Source organism: Hemiscyllium ocellatum, chromosome 20 (assembly GCF_020745735.1).
Source record: "Hemiscyllium ocellatum isolate sHemOce1 chromosome 20, sHemOce1.pat.X.cur, whole genome shotgun sequence".
Taxonomy (NCBI): domain Eukaryota; kingdom Metazoa; phylum Chordata; class Chondrichthyes; order Orectolobiformes; family Hemiscylliidae; genus Hemiscyllium; species Hemiscyllium ocellatum.
In genome coordinates, this window is record NC_083420.1 from 5,240,127 (window position 1) to 5,259,861 (window position 19,735).

Here is a 19,735-nt window from a genome sequence, read left to right on the forward strand (position 1 = left end):
GACAATAATAAATAAAATCTGGAGATCAAAACTGCCCACTGTTAAGCAGATGTGATCTCACAAAAGCCCTGTGCAATAAAGAGTACAGTTTAAACTTTGTGCTACACTGGTGAAGTTATTTTGTCATTTTACAATTACGTATTTTATTTTCATTATCCTTGGATCTGTTGATTCTTTTGGAAGAATTTGTTTTTACATGATATATTAGCAACTTTAATGTATCCGTAGCTGCTGCTAAAATGCGTAAATGTTTAAAGTTTGTGAAATGTTGAGTACGATTTTCCACTTGTGTCTTGGGTTCAGGAAGTAAAATTGTTTTCGCAAATATGATGTAAACCAAGTATAGAAGGTTGGGGTTATTGGAGATGACTACAGAGGTATGGACTATGGTGCCCTGCTCCTTTCGTTCCCCCACTATTAAAGTGAGTGGGCAAATCTTGATAAATGAATTTCAACATAGTTATATGTGAGCTTCGTCATTTCTGACTGATAAAAAGATTTGTACTAATAACTAGGAATAGTGGAAATGCACAGTGATTTAGGGGTTCGTAGACAAGTAAATTGTAGTACCCTGGTATGAAAAGGAATCAAAACAGTTCATGAAATGTTGGCATTTACAACTAGAGCACTAGACTATGAAGGGGAGAATGTTTTACAACAGCTGAACAAAGCTGTGATTAATCCATATATTAATGCACCTCAAAAACAACATTGATTTTCTGAGAAGCATTGTGCAGATTTATTACAGTGTTACCAGGAATTCCAAAGGTAGTACTATGAAGAGAGGTTACATAAAGTATGACTGTATTCCCTGGAATATAGTAGGTTAAGAAGTAATTAGATTGAGAATTTTATGATTTTAGAAGGAAATGATTGGATAAGTAGAATTTGTTTTTGCTGGTTTATGAGTCAAGTACAAAGCTGTTGTCTGTGAGAATGAAAGGTTTATTACTGATTGAGTGTGACAAATACCACCTATTGTAATAATGAGGATCGGTGGGCAGAATAACTAAGGATTTTTGAAGAGTCAACCTAATAGCAGGTCATTTTAATATCTCTAATGTTGTCATAAGGGTATGAGATACGTGTAAATAGTTGAGAGATGCAATAAACTATATCTTGTTTACTACAATGGACTCTTCTAGTTAGGTTGGAAGTTGGCTATCCTTATCCACACCAGATCATGCCGGCCTTGGACAAAAGTATACCTAAAAGGTACTAGCGGCAGCAAGGGGACTTTTATGGACCAACCCAGACATCCCTCAAATTATATTAAGAAGGTAGCCTAGACCCTTTTTGTTATTTTAAAGATAAATGCCAGGTGCTGTGTTCCAAGTGCAATTTGATTTGTCAAATTACTTGATATTAAGCAAAACACAATTATTCAAATGCGATTGTTAAAACATAGCAAAAGAAAGAGGAATTTGGAATAACAACTCTACTTGAAACACTTAGCAGAATAATAGATTATTTTACTATTAAACAGCGACTGTTACTGATTAAATGTTCCAACTTGGTTGCATCCCATAAACACATCCTTGGCAAAAAATAGGTTGTCTCACATACAGTTCTTTAATCTCGGTGGAAAGAACATCAAAAGACAATTCTGAAAGAGAGTGTGTAGCAGCTGGGAGAGTTTCATGGTCTGCCAAATCCTGCTGAGACCCCAGCAACAACTGCTGAAAGTTAGCTAAAAATTCTGGATCTGTGAGAACTTGACCACACCCATTCAGGCTACTTCTTTTGTTCCAACTTGAAAATAAAAACCTCAAGGCCTCACCAATTGTTTATCTTCTCAAGACTGCTTGACACCTGTACCCCAGTCTCTCTCTAAAAGAAACCAGGACAAAACACACCTTTATAAAACCACAAGGACCAAAGGCATATAAAATCCAAGACCAGCCATTCTACACAGAAGTTAGTAAACATTTGAAATTTGAAATTGTGGTGGAAGAGAGGAGTTAATTTTCAAGAAAAGCAACTCCATTATTAATGAGCAGATAGTGGGATACTTGCAATGTCGCTGGACTAGTAATCTAGAATGCGCTGAGCGACAGGGATTGAAATCCCATCACGGCAAATGGTGAAATTTAAATTATGAGAAAAGCTATCCTAATGGTACACTTCCAGTTTGCAGCATCTCACACTCATTCTGCTTCTTTCTCTCTCTCTCTCTCTCTCTCGCGCTCTTTCTCTCTCTCTCTCCCCCTCTCTCCCTTGTTGTCCCTCTCCCAGTCTGTCTCGCCCCCTCGGCAGGATAAAAAATTGTGCGACCCAAAATAATTTTTCTTTTCGCAAGGTTTATTGGACAGAAACTGAGTTGGAACACTTGCTGGCTTTTCTTTTAAACTCATAATCTTGGAGTCAGTGAAGACAATTGAATTGCCCACTGCCATTTCAGATGAAATTATCTGACTTCGAGCAAATAAAGGTTCAAACCTGCAACTTCCATAGTTTATGTGGACGTTTGCTACATTTTGTCAGTGATGTAGAGGGCATAGGTTTAGAGTGAGAGGGGAAAGATATAAAAGAGACCTAAGGGGCAACTTTTTCTCACAGAGGGTGGTATGGGTATGGAATGAGCTGCCAGAGAAAGTGGTGGAGGCTGGTACAATTGCAACATTTAAGAGGCATTTGGATGGGTATATGAATAGGAAGGGTTTGGAGGGATATGGGCCAGGTGCTGGCAGGTGGGACTAGATTGGGTTGGGATATCTGGTCGGTGTGGACAGGTTGGACCATGCTGTTCACCTCTATGACTCTATGTGTTTATCACTGAAAATCAAAGGCATGCTAAATTTTTGTCTCGTCCTACTTAATGTGGAAATTACCTTTCTGACAGTTCCTGAGTGTTCTGAGCATCTGCAATATGATAAGATCATGCAATTATTTGTGTAATTTACAAATGTCAGAAAAATGGTAAATGTCTTTTCTTTCCTGGATTGTATACAACTTTTGTTATGGCTTTGGCACTGCTTCCTAGCTTGACATACATGATTCTTCTTTGTAAAATCTTATTTATTGCACTTGTACTGTTTAAAAAGAACATTTGCAGCTAATTGCTATTATTCAGTTTCAATTATGTACGTTGACAGTAACTTGGAGAAGGAATCTTCGTTTATGTTGTTGCCCATTCACTGCTTTTGTGTAGAGAGTCATAGAGATGTACAACACGGAAACAAACCCTTTGGTCCAACTTGTCAAGATATCCCAATCTAATCTAGTCCCACCTGCCAGCACTCGGCCCATATCCCTCCAAACCCTTCCTATTCAGATGCCTTTAAACGTTGCAATTGTACCAGCCTCCACCACTTCCTCTGGCAGCTCATTCCATACCCGTACCACCCTCTGCGTGAAAACGTTGCCCCTAAGGTCTCTTTTATATCTTTCCCCTCTCACCCTAAATCTGTGCCCTCTAGTTATGGACTCCCCTCACCCCATGAAAGAGATTTTGTCTATTTGTCCTATCCATGCCCCTCATAATTTTATAAACCTCTATAAGGTCACCCCTCAGCCTGCAATGCTCCAGGGAAAACCGCCCCAGCCTGTTCAACCTCTCCCCCTTGCTCAAATTCTCCAACCCTGGTAACATTCTTGTAAATCTTTTCTGAGCCCTTTCAAGTTTTACAACATCCTTCCAATGGGAAGGAGACCAGAATTGCATGCAATACTCCAACAGTGGCCTAAACAATGTCTTGTACAACTACAACATGACCTCCCAACTCCTGAACGCAATACTCTGACCAATAAAGGAAAGCATACTAAATGCCTCCTTCACTATCCTATTTACCTGTGACTGCACTTTCAAAGAGCTATGAACCTGTACTCCAAGGTCTCTTTGTTCAGCAACACTCCCTAGGACCTTACCATTAAGTGTGTAAATCCTGTAAGATTTCTTTCCCAAAATGCAGCACCTCACATTTATTTAAGTTAACCTCCATCTGCCACTTCTCAGCCCATTCGCCAATCTGGTCCAGACCCTGTTGTAACCTGCAGTAACTTTCTTTGCTGTCCACTGCACCTCCAATTTTGGTGCCATCTGCAAACTTACTAACTATACATCTTATGCTCGCATCCAAATCATTTATATAAATGACGAAAAGTAGAGGACCCAGCACTGATCCTTATGGCACTCCACTGGTCACAGGCCTCCAGACTGGAAAACAACCCTCCACCACCTCCGTTTTCAACTTTGAGCCAGTTTTGTATGCAAATGGCTAGTTCTCCCTGTATTCCGTGAGTTCTAACCTTGCTAACCAGTCTCCCATGGGGAACCTTGTCAAATGCCTTACTGATGTCCATATAGATCATGCCCACCACTCTGCCCTCATCAATCTTCTTTGTTACTTCAGATTTGTGATACATGATTTCCCACGCACACAGCCATGTTGATTATCCCTGATGAGTCCTTGCCTTTCCAAATACATATACATCCTGTCCCTCAGGATTCCCTCCAACAACTTGCCCACCACTGATGTCAGGCTTACTGATCTATAGTTCCCTGACTTGTCCTTACCACCCTTCTTAAACAGTGGCACCACGTTAGCCAACCTCCAGTCTTTCAAATTTGTGATACAAATATCACAGCAAGGGGCCCAGCAATCACTTCCAGAGTTCAAGGCTACTCCTGAGCAGGTCCTGGGCTTTTAACCATGTTTGTGCATTTCAGCAATTCCTCCTCTGTAATATGGACATCTTTCAAGATGTGCCCATGTATTTCCCTACCTTCCATGTACTTTTCCACAGTAAACACTGATGCAAAGTATTCATTTAGTATCTTGCCCAACTCCTGCGGTTCCACACAAAAGCCACCTTGCTGACCTTTGAGGGGCCCTATTCTAAGGTCGGGTACGTTTTGGCGCCGATCATTTGGCCCCGCTGTTTTGACTCTAAACTGTTTTGGCGCTCATTACTTTGGCACTGAGCTGTTTTGGCACCAATTCAGAATTTAAAAAAAAAGTCTTGGTTGGTTAAAGAAGAGAGGATGACTAACGGCCCGATGTAATTTTCTCAACTAGCAAGAGTTGATAGTCAAAACTGTAATGACCCGCTGTAGATTCAAATCTCGTTTTATAATCATTTTCTCATTTAACAATTGTTAATAGTCATCTACTGCCTTGATGATACTTAAGCCCTTTTGTCTTCACACAGGAAAGCTGTAATACAATTTTCTTTCTATTTTCTTGTAGAGCCCATACCAGAAATGGCTGAAAGCATTCTAAGCAAGAGAGACAAACCAAAATTTTCACACGATGGGTTATCTCTATGTGTTTGATAAATGTAGCAAAATGTAGAAATTTGTTTTTATGATGAATAGGTTAAAAATAATGAATAAAAAAATTAGATTTATTTCTTACAGTGCAATAAAAACGAATTTCTTTCAGGCTCTACAAGACTTTTTTTTATTCTGAATTGGCGCCAAAACAGCTCAGCGCCAAAGTAATGAGTGCCAAGACAGTTTAGAGCCAAAACAGCAGGGCCAAATGATCAGCGCCAAAAGGGCAACGTCAAATAGTCTCATTCCGCCTATTCTCTCCCTAGTTACCCTTTCGTCCTTAATGTATTTGTAAAACTTTTTTGGATTCCCCTTAATCTGATTTTCCAAACTTATCTCATATCCCCCTTTTGCCCTCCTGATCTCCCTCTTAAGTATACTCCTACAGCCTTTATACTCTTCGAAGGATTCACTCAATCTGTCCTGTCTATACCTGACATATGCTTCCATTTTTTTCTTAACCAAACCCTCAATTTCTTGAGTCATCCAGCATTGCCTATACCTACCAGCCTTTCCTTTCACCCTAACAGGAATTTACTGTCTCTTGTTATCTCATGTTTGAAGGCTGCCATTTTCCAGCCTTCCCTTTACCTGCGAACGTCTGCCCCCAGTGAACTTTCGAAAGTTCTTGCCTACTACCATCAAAATTGGCCTTCCTCCAGTTTAGAACTTCAACTTTTAGATCTAGTCTGTCCTTTTCCTTCATTATTTTAAAACTAATAGAATTATGGCCTTAAAGTGCTCCTCCACTGAAACCTCAGTCACCTGCCCTGCTGTATTTTCCAAGAGTGGGGCAAGTTTTGCACCTTCTCTAATAGGTACATCCACATATTGAATCGGAATTTTTTTTGTGCGCACTTAACAAATTCCTTTGCATCTAAATCCTTAACACTATGGCAGTCCCAGTCGATGTTTGGAAAGTTAAAATCCCCTACTATTATTACCCTATTCTTGCAGATAACTGAAATCTCCTGACAAATTTATTTCTCAATTTCCCTCTGACTATTGGGGGGAGGGGGGAATCTATAATACAATCCTAATAAGGTGATCATCTCTTTCTTATTTCTCAGTTCAACCCAAATAATTTCCCTGGATGTATTTTCGGGAATGTCCTCCCTGAGTACAGCTATAATGCTATCCCTTATCAAAGACGCCTCTTCCCCCTCCTCTCTTGCCTCTCTTTCTGTCCCTCCTGTAGCGTTTGTATCCTGAAACATTGAGCTACCAGTCCTGTCCATCCCTGAGCCACATTTCAGTAATTGCTATGATATCCCAGTCCCACCTTCCTAACCATGCTCTGAGTTCATCTGCTTTCCCTTTTTGGCCTCTTGCATTAAAATAAATGTAGTTTAATTTATCAGTTCTATCTTATTCTCTGCTTTTTCCCTGCCTGCCCTGACTGTTTGACTGGCTTCTGTTATCAACTGTACCTGTTTCAGATTGATCTCTTTCCTCACTATCTCTCTGGGTCCCCCCCCCCCCCCCCCCCCCCCACCCCACCTTAATAACTTAAATCCTCCTGAGCAGCTCTAGCAAATCTCCCTGCTAGTAAATTAGTCAAGTATATGGTTGGTCAATCTTGAAGCAAAATACATTTTATTCGTACATTGTAGTTATGGAGTTATAGAATCATAGAGATGGACAGCACGGAAACAGACCCTTTGGTCCAACCATATATCCCAACCCAATCTAATCCCACCTGCCAGCACCTGGCCCTTATCCCTCCAAACCCTTCCAATTCAGGTGCAATCTGTCCTTCTTGTACAGGTCACTTCTACCCCGGAAGAGATTCCAGTGATCCAAAAATGTGAATCCTTCTCCTAAACACCAGCTCCTCAGCCAAGCATTCATCTGCTCTATCCTCCTATTCCTACCCTCACTAGCTCGCAGCACTGGAAATACTCCAGATATTATTACTCTTGAGGATCTCCTTTTTAAATTCCTGCCTAACTCTCTATATTCTCCCTTCAGAACCTCATCCCTTTTCCCTTCCTATGTCATAGGTCCCAATGTGTACAATGATCTCCTGCTGGTCCCTCTCCCTCTTGAGAACATTCTGCGCCCTCGCTGAGACATCTTTGATCCTGGCACCAGGGAAGCAACACACCTTTCTGATTTTTTGCATCTGGCCACAGGTCCTTCTGTCTGTGCCTTAGATTAGTTAGTCCCCTAACACAATTGTTCTCTAGTATTTGTGCTGGGAAAGAGCTTTTTCTCTGCTATGTGATTAATTTAAATTCAATGGCCTAGTGGTATTATTGCTAAACTATTAATCCAGAAACTGAGCTAACTTCTGGGGACCCAGGAATAGTAGATTTTAAATCCAATTTTAAAAAAATCTGGAATTAAGAATCTGCTGATGCTGTGAAACCATTGCTAATTATCAGAAGAACTCATCTGGCTCACTGTTGTCCTTCAGGGAAGGAAATCTGCCATCCTCACCTGGTCTGGCCTACACGCAAGACCAGACTCTCAGCAGTGTAGTTGCCTCGCAGTTGCCCTCTGAAATGGCCGAGTAAGCCACTCAGTTCAAGGGCAATCAGAGCAATAAATGCTGGCCAACCAATGTGCCATGATTAAATTTAAAAAAATCAAGCCCTGCACAACTATGTATCAGAACATAAAATGTAAAAGTCAGTGTTATGGACCAGACCAAACCCCCTTAAAATATATTATGAAGACAGCCTAGACTCTAATGTTTTTCTTATTTTGAAGGCAAGTGCCAGGGGTTTCATTCAGGTTGCAATTCAATTGGTCAATCTTGAAGCAAAATGCATTTTATTCGTACGTTATAGTTGTGGAGTCATAGTGATGTTCAGCACGGAAACAGACCCTTTGGTCCAACTCGTTCATGCTGATCCTATATCCCAACCCAATCTAATTCCACATGCCAGCACCCGGCTCATATCCCTCCAAACCCTTCCTATTCATATACCCATCCAGATGCCTTTTAAATGTTGCAATTGTACTAACCTCCACCACTTCCTCTGGCAGCTCATTCCACACACGCACCACCCTCTGCATGAAAAGGTTGCCCTTTAGGTCTCTTCTATTTCTTTTCCCTTTCACCCTAAACCAATGCCCTCTAGTTCTGGACTCCCCCACCCCAGGGAAAAGATCTTGTCCATTTACCCTATCCATGCCCCTCATGATTTTATAAACCTCTATCAGGTCACCCCGCAACCTCCGACTCTCCTGAGAAAACAGCTCCAGCCGATTTAAATGCTCCCTATAGCTCAAATCCTCCATCCCTGGCAACATCCTTGTAATTTTTTTCTGAACCCTTTCAAGTTTCACAACATCCTTCTGTTAGGAAGGAGACCAGAATTGCACACAATATTCCAACAGTGGCCTAACCAATGTCCTGTACAGCTGCAACATGACCTCCCAACTCCTGTACTCAGTGCTGTGACCAATAAAGGAAAGCATACCAAATGCTTTCTTCGCTATCCTGTGGAGTGATGAGCTTGCACTCCAAGGTCTCTTTGTTCAGCAACACTATCTTGGACCTTACCAAGTTAAAATATAACATAAGAAAGAAGAAATTGGAATAACTTAATTCTGTTGAAAAGCGTAATATAATAATAGATTATTTAACTACTAAAGAGTAACTGTTCCAGTATCGTAACATCTGATAAATGCATCCTTGACAAGGTGAATTCCGTAAAATAGGTTGTCTCATATGCAATTCTTGTGTGTATGTGAGAGGGAGAGAGAGCTGTGTTGCAGTGTCCACACCAGGCGTCAATGCCCCTGCACTGAAAAACTAAAATTATGAACCCTGGTCCTATGGGAGTTCGCTCCATCCATTCATGCTGCTTCTATTGTTCCAACCTCAATAAACCCAAGGTCTTGCAACCTGTTTACGTTCGTGGCTTTGGAGCAGGCTGCCTGGGATCTCTGTTACAACCTTTCTTCATTAAAGAAACACCAGGACAAAATGCATTCCTCAAAGCCACAGTATTATCACATTCAGGTAAAACCCAACGGCCTATTAAAACAGATTTAAATTTAAATTACGCAATTACAGATGCAGCCTATTATTTAGACTGTTATTGAAAATTGTGTCAGGTATACCGATTGAATGTAAAGTTTAGATTGAAATGCATTACAGTATTGCACAGTACAATTTGAGACAGATTTGCAGTTACTAGGTTGAATCTAAATGAATAGTTTTTGCCTACATTGTTCCTTTAACTCTTTAAGTCATATTATTTTCATTTCTCCTATTTTTAGTTACTTTGAGACATTTCATGTCCTTAGAGAAAAGTGAATGTCATTTCTAATGCTTAGTACAGGGTTAAGAAATAGCTACTACCTAGAACTACAGGAATAGTTTATACTTCACAGCATTTTTTGTCACTCTAGGCTGTGATAGATCAATGCTCGCAGGCTTCGCCTCCCATTTTGCATCCTTCAGAAGCTTCTACTCATACAAAACTCTTGCTTAGGTCCTAACTCTCACCAGTTCACTTTTGCAAGTAGACTCTGTGATTGCTGACCAGTTTCACATTTGCTGTCCATCCATAAATGTTATTGAAGTGAGTGGTTTAGCACATAGGTAAGAACAGCTGAATTCCTCCCCTAAAGTACGTGAGTGAACCTGATGGGTTTTATAATTATCAAAGATAGTTTCATGATCACCAACCTGAGAATAGTTTTATTGTTCAAGTTTATTAATTGACTGTAAATTCAGCGAGCTGCTAAGGTGGGATGTGGGATTTGAATATGGCCTCCAAACCTGGGCCTCTAGATTACTAGCTGAGTGACATTATCTCTCTGCCTTCACCTCCCATGGTGGTTTTTGCCTTCCCCAGCTGGGTTATATAATGGGGGTTGAGAAAAAGGCTTGTGTGGTGCATTAATGCTGGCAGTGATTGGTTGGACTGAATGGCCTGTTTCAAACCTGAAAGACTCTGTGTAAGCCAGTGGAATCCAATAGGAGTTCTGTTTTAGCAAGGTTTACTGGACAGGAAATGAGAGTTGGAACACTGATTTTTTTTTCTGATTTTTACCTTGTAGCCTTTGAGCCAATGAAAGCATCTGTATTGCCTACTGCCATCTCAGATGTGATGATCTAATTTAGTTCAGATAAGGGTTCCAACCTGGGATTTCCCTAGTCTATATTCACCATTACCATACCAGCTCAGCAACGTGTTTACCCACTGAAACTTTTAGGGCATTCTAATTTTTAGTTTGGTTTTATTTAAAGTGGAAATTAGTTTCAAATTATCCCTTTCTGCAATCCTGGACTGTTGTATCTACCCCAACTATTTGGCTCACAGTTGGTGGTCATGCATTCAACCACTTAGGCCCTAATTCTAGAATGTCATTCTTCTTTGTCATTCTAAATCTCTTCATTGCTATAAAATGTTTTTTTAAAACCTACTAACCTAGCATTTCATCCACTGTTCTAATATCACCTTCATTAGTGTTGTCAGTTTTTGTTTCAATAGCCTGCTTCTTATCAGGACCCTAATTAAACTTGGAATAGTTTGCTATGTTTTAGGTGCTGTGAAGGTGCATTTTGTGGTTGTTTGCTGGAGTGAATTTATTATATTACTACATGTTTAGGAATGGAACTTGGCTGGCCAGCAGTTTTGTGGGAATAGTTGGAGGAGCTGAAAATACAATGTGGTGATATCAAGGGGCTGACGGGGACAAATGAGAAATGGGAATTAAGGTCAGAAGCGAGTGTACACTGAGCAAGATTTGGTTTCAGTTAGAGAAATTTAAGGTAATACGTATTATCCACTTTGCTCTGAGTCTCTGGAGCTTGGACAATAAAATCTGTGGAAGAAATATAGAGGCCTGTATAAGATGAACTAAGATAAAATGTTAAAAGTTCTATATACAGTACAGACCTTAAGACAAAAGAGGAGCTACTTAAAATTGCAGGAGAAGAACCTCAAGAAGTGACATCCAGAAAAGAAAATGTCATTATTTTGTTCAGAGCTAAAAAGCTACAGCTATCTCTTCCAGTAAGTGTAAAGTGTAGGACAGCAGAAGGATGGGCATTGATATCAGTGTCGTTGAATGACAGGTGTGATAGAGTTGTCACAGATCAGCCGCAGTGGGTGTGTCAGAATGACCTAAGCAGTTGAGTATGTTGTCCTGTGACAGCAGATTTCCTGTATGGAGTAACTACAAACAGCAAGTTGGGAGAAGTGGTGGATTCAGCTGAGTGGGTGATCTCTATGTTGATGGTAAAAAAAACTATCACACTTGCTGGAGGTGAGGGTGAAAGTGACAATGGAAGGTATTCAGGCGTCATTCTGCTGTAGTTTATATGACTTAACATGCTCTTTTTCTCTTGGATGACCTCAGAATGTGTGCCATTTTGGTTGGGGAGAATTTGATCATTGAGCTACATCTGGCAATGGATGGTTAGGCCAAATGTGTCATGAATGCTTAAGTTACAGACTTAGAAAGTCATGATCGGTGTATATCAGGGGTCAATAGGTATTAAAGGCCACGATTAATTTACTGAACATAGGAATTAGCAGCGGGAGTAGACAATTCAACCCTTTGAGCCTGCTCTGCCATTTAATATTAACATGGCTAATCTTATCCTGGTCTCAACTCCACTTTCCTGTCTGCTCCCTATAGCCCTTTATCTGGCTTTTCATCAGAACATATTCATTTCTTTCTTGAGTCTGTAGGTTAATTCTACCTCCACTACATTCTGGCATCGTGAGTTCCAGAGATTCACTACCCTCTGGGTAGTTCTTCTATAATGTAATGGTTGTGTTCTTGAGCAACCCTGCATGATAGAAAAATTGTGCTTTAGAAACAGCGCTTAAAGTGTGGCGATATAATAGCATTACAGCCAACACACATTTTAAAAGTTTGTGTTTTAGAAACAGTGCCCCCAATTCATCAATTGCATGACAGTGAATTTCCGTTAATGAACCACATGTTACAGAAGAATGACATGTAGTAGTTTCTCCTTATTTCAGTTTGAACCTACCTCCTCTCACTCAATACCTATAACCTCTTGTTTGAGACTGTCCCAGAAGGGGGAACATCTGTTCAACATTCACCTTATCAGACCCCTTTAGTATTTTAGCTACCTAACTTAGATCTTCCCTTCATTCTTCTAAACTCCAGTGAGATAAGCCCAAGTTATTCAACCGCTGTTCGTTTGATAGCCCTTTCATCTCTGGAATCAACTTGGTGAATTTCCTCTGAACTGCCTCCAGTGCCACTATATCTTTCCTCAAGTAAGGAGACCAAAACTGTTCCCAATATTCCAGGTGTGGTCTCACCAATGCCTTATATAAATATAAGAACATTTCACTTTTTAAATCCAGTCCTTTTGCAATAACTGACAGAATTCCTTTTGCCTGTCTTATTACATGCTGCACCTGTTTCTACACTTTCTGCAATTCATGCACAAAGATGCCCAGATGCACTGACACGTTTTGAACTGTTTCCCTTTTAAATAATAATTTACCCTTTTGTTTTGGGAAAAAGCTGAGACAAGGACATATTTCAGCAAATTAAGAATTTCAAAAGTACTGTGGTAATATCTCTGTTGTCAGTAATTTGAAAATTCAACCAAAAGTGAATGAAGCAGTTGGGGAGAACCTTTTATCAGAGCTGAACACTAGAAGGAGTGATTTTGAAAGAAGGCAGGAGACGTGAGTGATGAGGACAGCAAAGAGGAAGTTGGAGAAAACCTCGCTGATGATCAAGAGCACAGGATGAGAGAGAGCGCCAGAGATGGCGTTATTCAAGTGTAGGAAGGTTTAGAGGGGATTGGAGGGTGGTGAATGCAGACTGAAAAGGTTAGACAGTGGTGATGGAGTTATTTTGCCAAGAGTGAATAGTTCTCAGTTTACAGGCTGATAGATGGAAGGTTATCCAGGGAGAAATTCAGATGGGGTTTATATTTCGCATTCTCTTAATAGATGAAAATTGTAATTCTCAGTTTTCTGGAAGAAATGCTGCAGACCTCCAGATCAATAATTTTGAATTGTATTTCCTCACCCCCAAGAAAGCCTGGTGAGGGGATCATAGCAATTTAGTGTGGTTAATTCAGCCTGTGGAGAATATTTCCTTAATGTGTGTAGATTATCTTAAATAGTGCTATTATTATAATAATATAATGTTGTATAATGTGTAAATGGCGTAATGCTGAGGACCGCAATATTTAAATAAGATTAGACTTAGTGTGGAAACAGGCCCTTCGGCCCAACAAGTCCACACCGACCCGCCGAAGCGCAACCCACCCATACCCCTACATTTACCCCTACCTAACACTACGGGCAATTTATCCTGGCCAATTCACCTGACCCGCACATCTTTGGACTGTGGGAGGAAACTGGAGCACCCGGAGGAAACCCACGCAGACATGGGGAGAACGTGCAAACTCCACACAGTCAGTCGCCTGAGTCGGGAATTGAACCCGGGTCTCAGGCGCTGTGAGGCAGCAGTTCTAACCACTGTGCCACCGTGCCGCCCACTAAGTTGTATGGTATTTTAGAACTTTATAGCTTGCACTTGGGCCACTAGGTTTCTTCATTGGTCTAGTGTAACAGATGGTACGCCTTTTTTTCCAGATCACTGCGAAACTTACTTGATGGTGAGATGGAACATTCTGCAGCACTCAGGCAAGAAATTGACAACCAGAAAAAAAAACTACAAGAGCAAGATGAACGACATGCTGCCAAAGTTCAGGCATTGGCAAGGTAGGAGAGGTGAACTAGCCTGGGACAGTAATTGTGGAAAGGGAGGATGGACTTTGGGCATCATTCTATGAAGGGTAAAGTGTCACATGCCAAAGTTTCTCCTGAGATTGTGTTTACTTTTTCAGTTTTTGGCATACACGTGTAATCTTTTTAAATGTAGAAGGTGGGAAAGAACAAGTGTTGCCTCATAGCAAATTTACTAATGAATTAAAATACTTGAGTTAAAAGAATTCGACAATCTACAAAATGTAGACAAGCCCCCTTGTGTGCTCCTGCCCATCATATTCGTTGTTGTCATGTTCTTGAGAGAGAAAACACGTCAACTTCACATATGATGAACTGCACTGTTTACGCATTTACTGTTGTCATTCATAATTGAGCCAAAAACATTTGGTAAAGTTCAGAAATTAAATCAAGATATACTTGCAAACTTGGATACAGTGAGGCCTGGCCATTAATAAGCACAGATTGTCAAGATTCAAATAAGAAAGTTTCTGGAAATTTTTGCTCCAATGTATGCATATTTTCTATTAGTTAGTTTCCCAACTTCATCTTGATTGACAAGTTTGCAGTTGGACAGGGATGTCTTTGGAGCAGAGCACAGTAGGTTCTGACCCATGAGCCTGTGGATGGTGGAGGATTGGTGGAGGTTTGGAAATGGTTTTGGTTCTCAGGGGAAGTAACTTCTCCTCCTGGCTCACAAGCAATTCTTTAAAGACCCTGAGCTCTCCCCTGACTTTATCAATATCAGACTCACAATTTCTTAGCCTAGGGTTAACATTGAATATCAGAGTTTCTATCTCCAGGTGTAAGCTTTGACTATTTTTCCTGAACTGATGACATTAGGTGATTAGTTCATCTTTAATTACATTTTTGAAATTCAAACAATATTGCACCAAGATAACATAAATTCTACATCCCACTCCCTGCTCTTGAAATTTATAGAACACAAAACAAAACACTCAACGTGTATGATGGTGAAGTGTTTGAAATTTGGCTTTCAAGTACTTTTCAAAAAGCATGACTAAAAACTACTAGAAGCTGGGTAAAATATATTATCATTTTTTCTGGCTTGTACTGATGCATCCTGGAAAATTAGATGTACTGCATGTCTCGAATATATAATTCAAATTTATCTTAGTGTCAGAGTTGGGAAATGATAACTTTGAATTCACGCGTTTGACAGAAGCTGAGGTCTTTACATAAAATCTGTAAATCAGGATATTAAAGGTACAGAAGATTGTTTAATTAAAATAGAAATTTGTTTTGATTCAGTTTGTTCTAGTTGTTAGTTTGAGTTCAGTTCAGCTTTTTCAACTATTTCAGTTTCTGAGAACAAAGTGATTTTTACAATCCAGTTAGAGGCTAATAACTTCAAAAAGAAATGTGCACTTTCAGCTGAAAGCTGAATGAATGACACAAGATTTCATCTTTGAACACACTTACTGGAAAAAACAATGAGAAAGCATTATATAGGCACTATTTTTGTCGGTAACTTACACTTTAAACTATGGAACTAAGCTCCCAGCATAACTCAGAAAACTTAGCCACAGGCATACATGATATGGTCCTTTAATTAAAGTTTCATTCTTCCCATACCAGGCCAAACTGACTCTTAGTTCCCAAGGGTTTCCTTCCAGTCTTTTCCTTCCTGATTTTGGTAACTATTAGTACTGACTTTCATTCAGAATTTTTTGGTAGTTCTCTCTACAGCTGAAGCTAGGCAAATCTTCTAGCCTGGTTTTAACTCCATATGAATTTGGGCTTGTCAATCGAAGTATACATTTCCACCCACATTACTGCACGATGGACATCAGAAATCTTTGTTTTCTCTCTTCTGAACCATGACAGGCTAACTTATTACTAGTACCATTATTCTGGTAACATTAAATCACAGTGCCTTCCTCTGTACCCTATCCATCTCAAAGTTTTTCATAGGGCTCATGTGATTTGCATTGTCACTATATCTCGGTAAAGATGCTGATTAGCAATCCTTGAGAGCCCAACTCTCTGTCACCTTGAACGTAATGGACAATTTAAGGCAGAAATATTTAGAACTGAACATTCTAGGTATTTTCCTGTGCACTGTTAGCATACAAGCTGCCACATTATCTTTAAGCATAAACACCTTATGCCTTCTTTCGAAAGACACGATTTGAGTCCCTGTTTGTGTCTAACAATCTAACTATGCTGGTTTGCGGTCAGGCAGAGATCACAACTGGTCATATTACCCCTGCATTTTGCCTTAAGGACACAATATTATAAGATCATCTCATGTTTGTAACAGGTCATTGAAAAACCTTTCAGTAAGTATTTTGAAAATATTGTGGACACGAGCTGGCCAGATTCTGATCCTAGAATTTAATTTCACATAAACATTCCTCATTATTGGAAAGTTTTGTCACACAATTTGTGAACACAGAAAGCCATAGTACAGACAGGACACATACTAATGAAAGATTTTACTGCGCATAAAAATGCTTTTATTTAACAGTTGAACAACATGGTTTTTTTTGTCTCGATTGCAAAATAACCACAATCTGTGAATCTTTCAGCTGCTTAACTAATGCAATTAGTAGTTTTAAAATGTAGGATTTTCAAATTTGGGGGAGAAGTGTTATTCTGCAGAGCTGTTAATTAGTGCTACTAATTTTGTCATGATTTCTATTAACACCAGAGGAAAGTGTCCTGAAAAAAACATTAGTCAAAATAAAAAAAACTGGTAGATATTGCACAGTTGGTGAAACTGCTGCTGTGATCTTTGTAAAATAACAGTTTCTCAGTAATGTAATGCTGTCAACGATTGACAGGCTTTTTAAATGCAGAGTTAAACGCACTGTTTAAATAATTTTATGCATATATGTGTGTCTATAGAATACATATCATTGAAATTTGTATTAGGGAAAGCATTGATGTAATCATCTTACAAAATGTAATTATTTCCCTGATCTATCTCTAATGGAAAAAGATCTATTCCATTACTTGCAGTTTGCGTATAAGATATGTGCTGGTGTTTTACATAGATGTATTTGTTAGCGATATGTCTGCAATGTTATCGATGATGGTGCGGTGAACCACTCAGGTTTTTTGAGAGATAGAGACTGCTTGAGTCCTATGTTAATGTAATCTTGTTTAAAGAACTTTGTAAGAAGCAAAAATACTTTGTGCTGTAAAACATTTCTGTTTCATTGTTCCTGCCTAATGTTTTTAAAACCTTCTAAACGTTTTACTGAACTACAGCCTCAAAATGGTTGTAGCTGAATTGGAAAAATTGTTTTAGTATTGACAACACTTGGGAGACTTCAGCTTTATTTCATGCAGTTATTTCTGCTACTTTCACTTCCGAAGGAGCTAGCACCATTAAAGTAACGAAAACAATGAAATGTCACAAATGCCATGTTATTTGGTAAACTTTTGAAATGCATGAGATACCCAGAATCAGTTGAATTGTTTGGAAATGTAAACTAATGTTATTTTACTTATTGTAATACTTACTGCCAATGGTTCAGGAAGTTAGTTGAGCAACTATGTCAGTCGTACAAATTAATTATTTGGATCTTTCGTCTCTGTTTAGTTACTTCAGTCACAGCTGTGACTCTGGTAAGCTACACTTAGCCGTGTTCCTTATAGGTAGAAAGGTGAAAAGGCCACATTTTCCATTCCTGATAGGTAACCAATGGTGCTCTAATGGAAGTATGAGAGTGTGTGAACATCAGATGAGAATAGTCTGGATTTGACTCTGTTCCCATCTTGTGGCCAAATACCTTGCTGGTGTATAATGTTCTGGCTTATATATGAGGAAGGGCTGGACTGAAACTGCATCATCAGCAGGGAATCAATGCTTTGGAAAAAGGGAAAAATTGAAAACAAGTTACAAAACTAAAACCAAAATTTTGCTAAGTTTGCAGCTGAATTTACAAAGTCAGTCATGGTGAATAATATTTTACACAAAATTTTACAATTTACCAAGTTCACACTCACATACTTCCATTAGAGTACCATTGGTTACCTATCAGGAATGGAAAATGTTGCCTTTTTGCCTTTCTAACTGTCAGGAACATGGCTAGGTGTAGCTTACCACAGTCCCAATTGTGACTTAAGTCAGTTTACCTTTTTCATTCATTTCTTCTTGCAAAGTTAGCAGTTGCTTGCTTCAGGTCCACCCTTCATTGGTTACTGGCATGATTTTTTGGATGGACATCTGCTTCATGTAGAAATACTTCATTTTCTCTGGCTATTTGTATTTTTTTCATCATCAGTTGTGTGGGAGTGCGTGACTGTTCCTGTTGATATCTGTCTTTTCTTTGCTGTCATCTGTGAATATGTAAAATTTCAAATACTGGATGTAAGTTTGCTCGCTGAACTGGAAGGTTGATTTTCAGAAGTTTCATCACCATACTAGGTGATATCATCAGTGAGCCTCTGGTGAAACACTGGTGGTATGGCCTGCTTTCTATTTATATATTTTGGTTTAGGTTTCCTTGAAGGAGGTTGGTAATGTGATTCCCTGTGGTGATGTCAGTTCCTGTTCTTTTTCTCAGAGGGTGGTAACTGAGATCCAAGTCAATGTGTTTGTTGATAGAGTTCTGGTTGGAGTGCTATGCTTCTAGGAATTCTTGTGCATGTCTCTGTTTGGCTTGTCCTCGGATGGATGCATTGTCCCAGTCGAAGTGATTTCCTTCCTCATCTGTATGTAAAGATACTAGTGAGAGTGGGTGATGTCGTTTTGTGGCTAGTTGATGTTCATGTATACTGGTGGATAGTTTTCTATCTGTTTGTCCAATTTTGTTGTCCAGTGCACCTAGTACGGTGATGAAATGTCTGAAAATGAACCTTCCAGCTCAGCAAGCAAACTTACAACCAGAACTTCAACCTGAGCAACATATCCTGTCAAAATTCACTAATTTCAAATACTCTTGTTTAAATTCAGAAATTATAATAATGAAATTGTTATGAAACAGCTTTCAATAACTATAAGTCTACATTGACATATGGACTGTTGTTTGTCCTATATTAGAATTTTAATGTTGGATAGATCACCCATATAAATAGATTGAGTCTGATAAAATCTTAACAAGGTGAGTGACTATCAAATTTATTTCTCAGATTTGGTCTTGAAATTGTTAAATATGAATATCATCGTATACCATTAACATAGCATGACTGATAAAATCTGTATACACAGTGTTCAAGACTGTCATTCAAAAACTGACAAGCGTGACATTCTGATGAACTATTGCATTTATTTGACATTATGAAATGATTCAGAAATGAAGATCAAATTGATTTTCTACTTCACTGTCATCTTTTCCAACATATCTGACCTCATTGTTATACTCATTGATAATTGGAGTAAGCTGTTTTTAAGGAAAATGAGAGACCTGGTTATTGTTGGTTTGTTTTAATTTTAATGTTGGGAAGGAGAAGGTGAGGCTTGCAGATGCTGGAAATCAGAGTTGAGAGTGTGTTGATGGAATGACACAGCAGGTCAGGCAATATCCGAGGAGTAGGAGAATTGATGTTTTGGGCATATGCCCATCATCAGGCAAGTGGGTTGGGGCTGAGAGATAATTGGGAGGGGGTGGGATTGGGGGTAAGGTAGCTGAGAAAGAGATAGGTGGATGATGGTGGGGGAGAAGGTGATAGGTCAGAGGACAGAGTGATGGACAGGTCCAGAGGGCGGAGCCTATTTGGAGGCTTGGCACTGGGATAATGTTGGGCGTGAGGAAATGAGGAAGCTGTTGAAATTCACATTTATCCCGTGTGG

At 39.5% G+C, this 19,735-nt stretch overlaps 1 protein-coding gene across 2 annotated transcripts in view; it reads left to right on the forward strand.

The window, feature by feature from the left end:
* The window catches only part of snx29 (sorting nexin 29), a 508,092-nt gene that overhangs the window by 139,402 nt on the left and 348,955 nt on the right, over positions 1-19,735 (forward strand). For both annotated transcript variants that reach the window (XM_060840443.1, XM_060840444.1), the window contains one exon: positions 13,840-13,968. In XM_060840443.1, the coding sequence (XP_060696426.1) occupies positions 13,840-13,968 (129 nt within the window). The remainder of the gene's footprint in view (positions 1-13,839; positions 13,969-19,735) is intronic.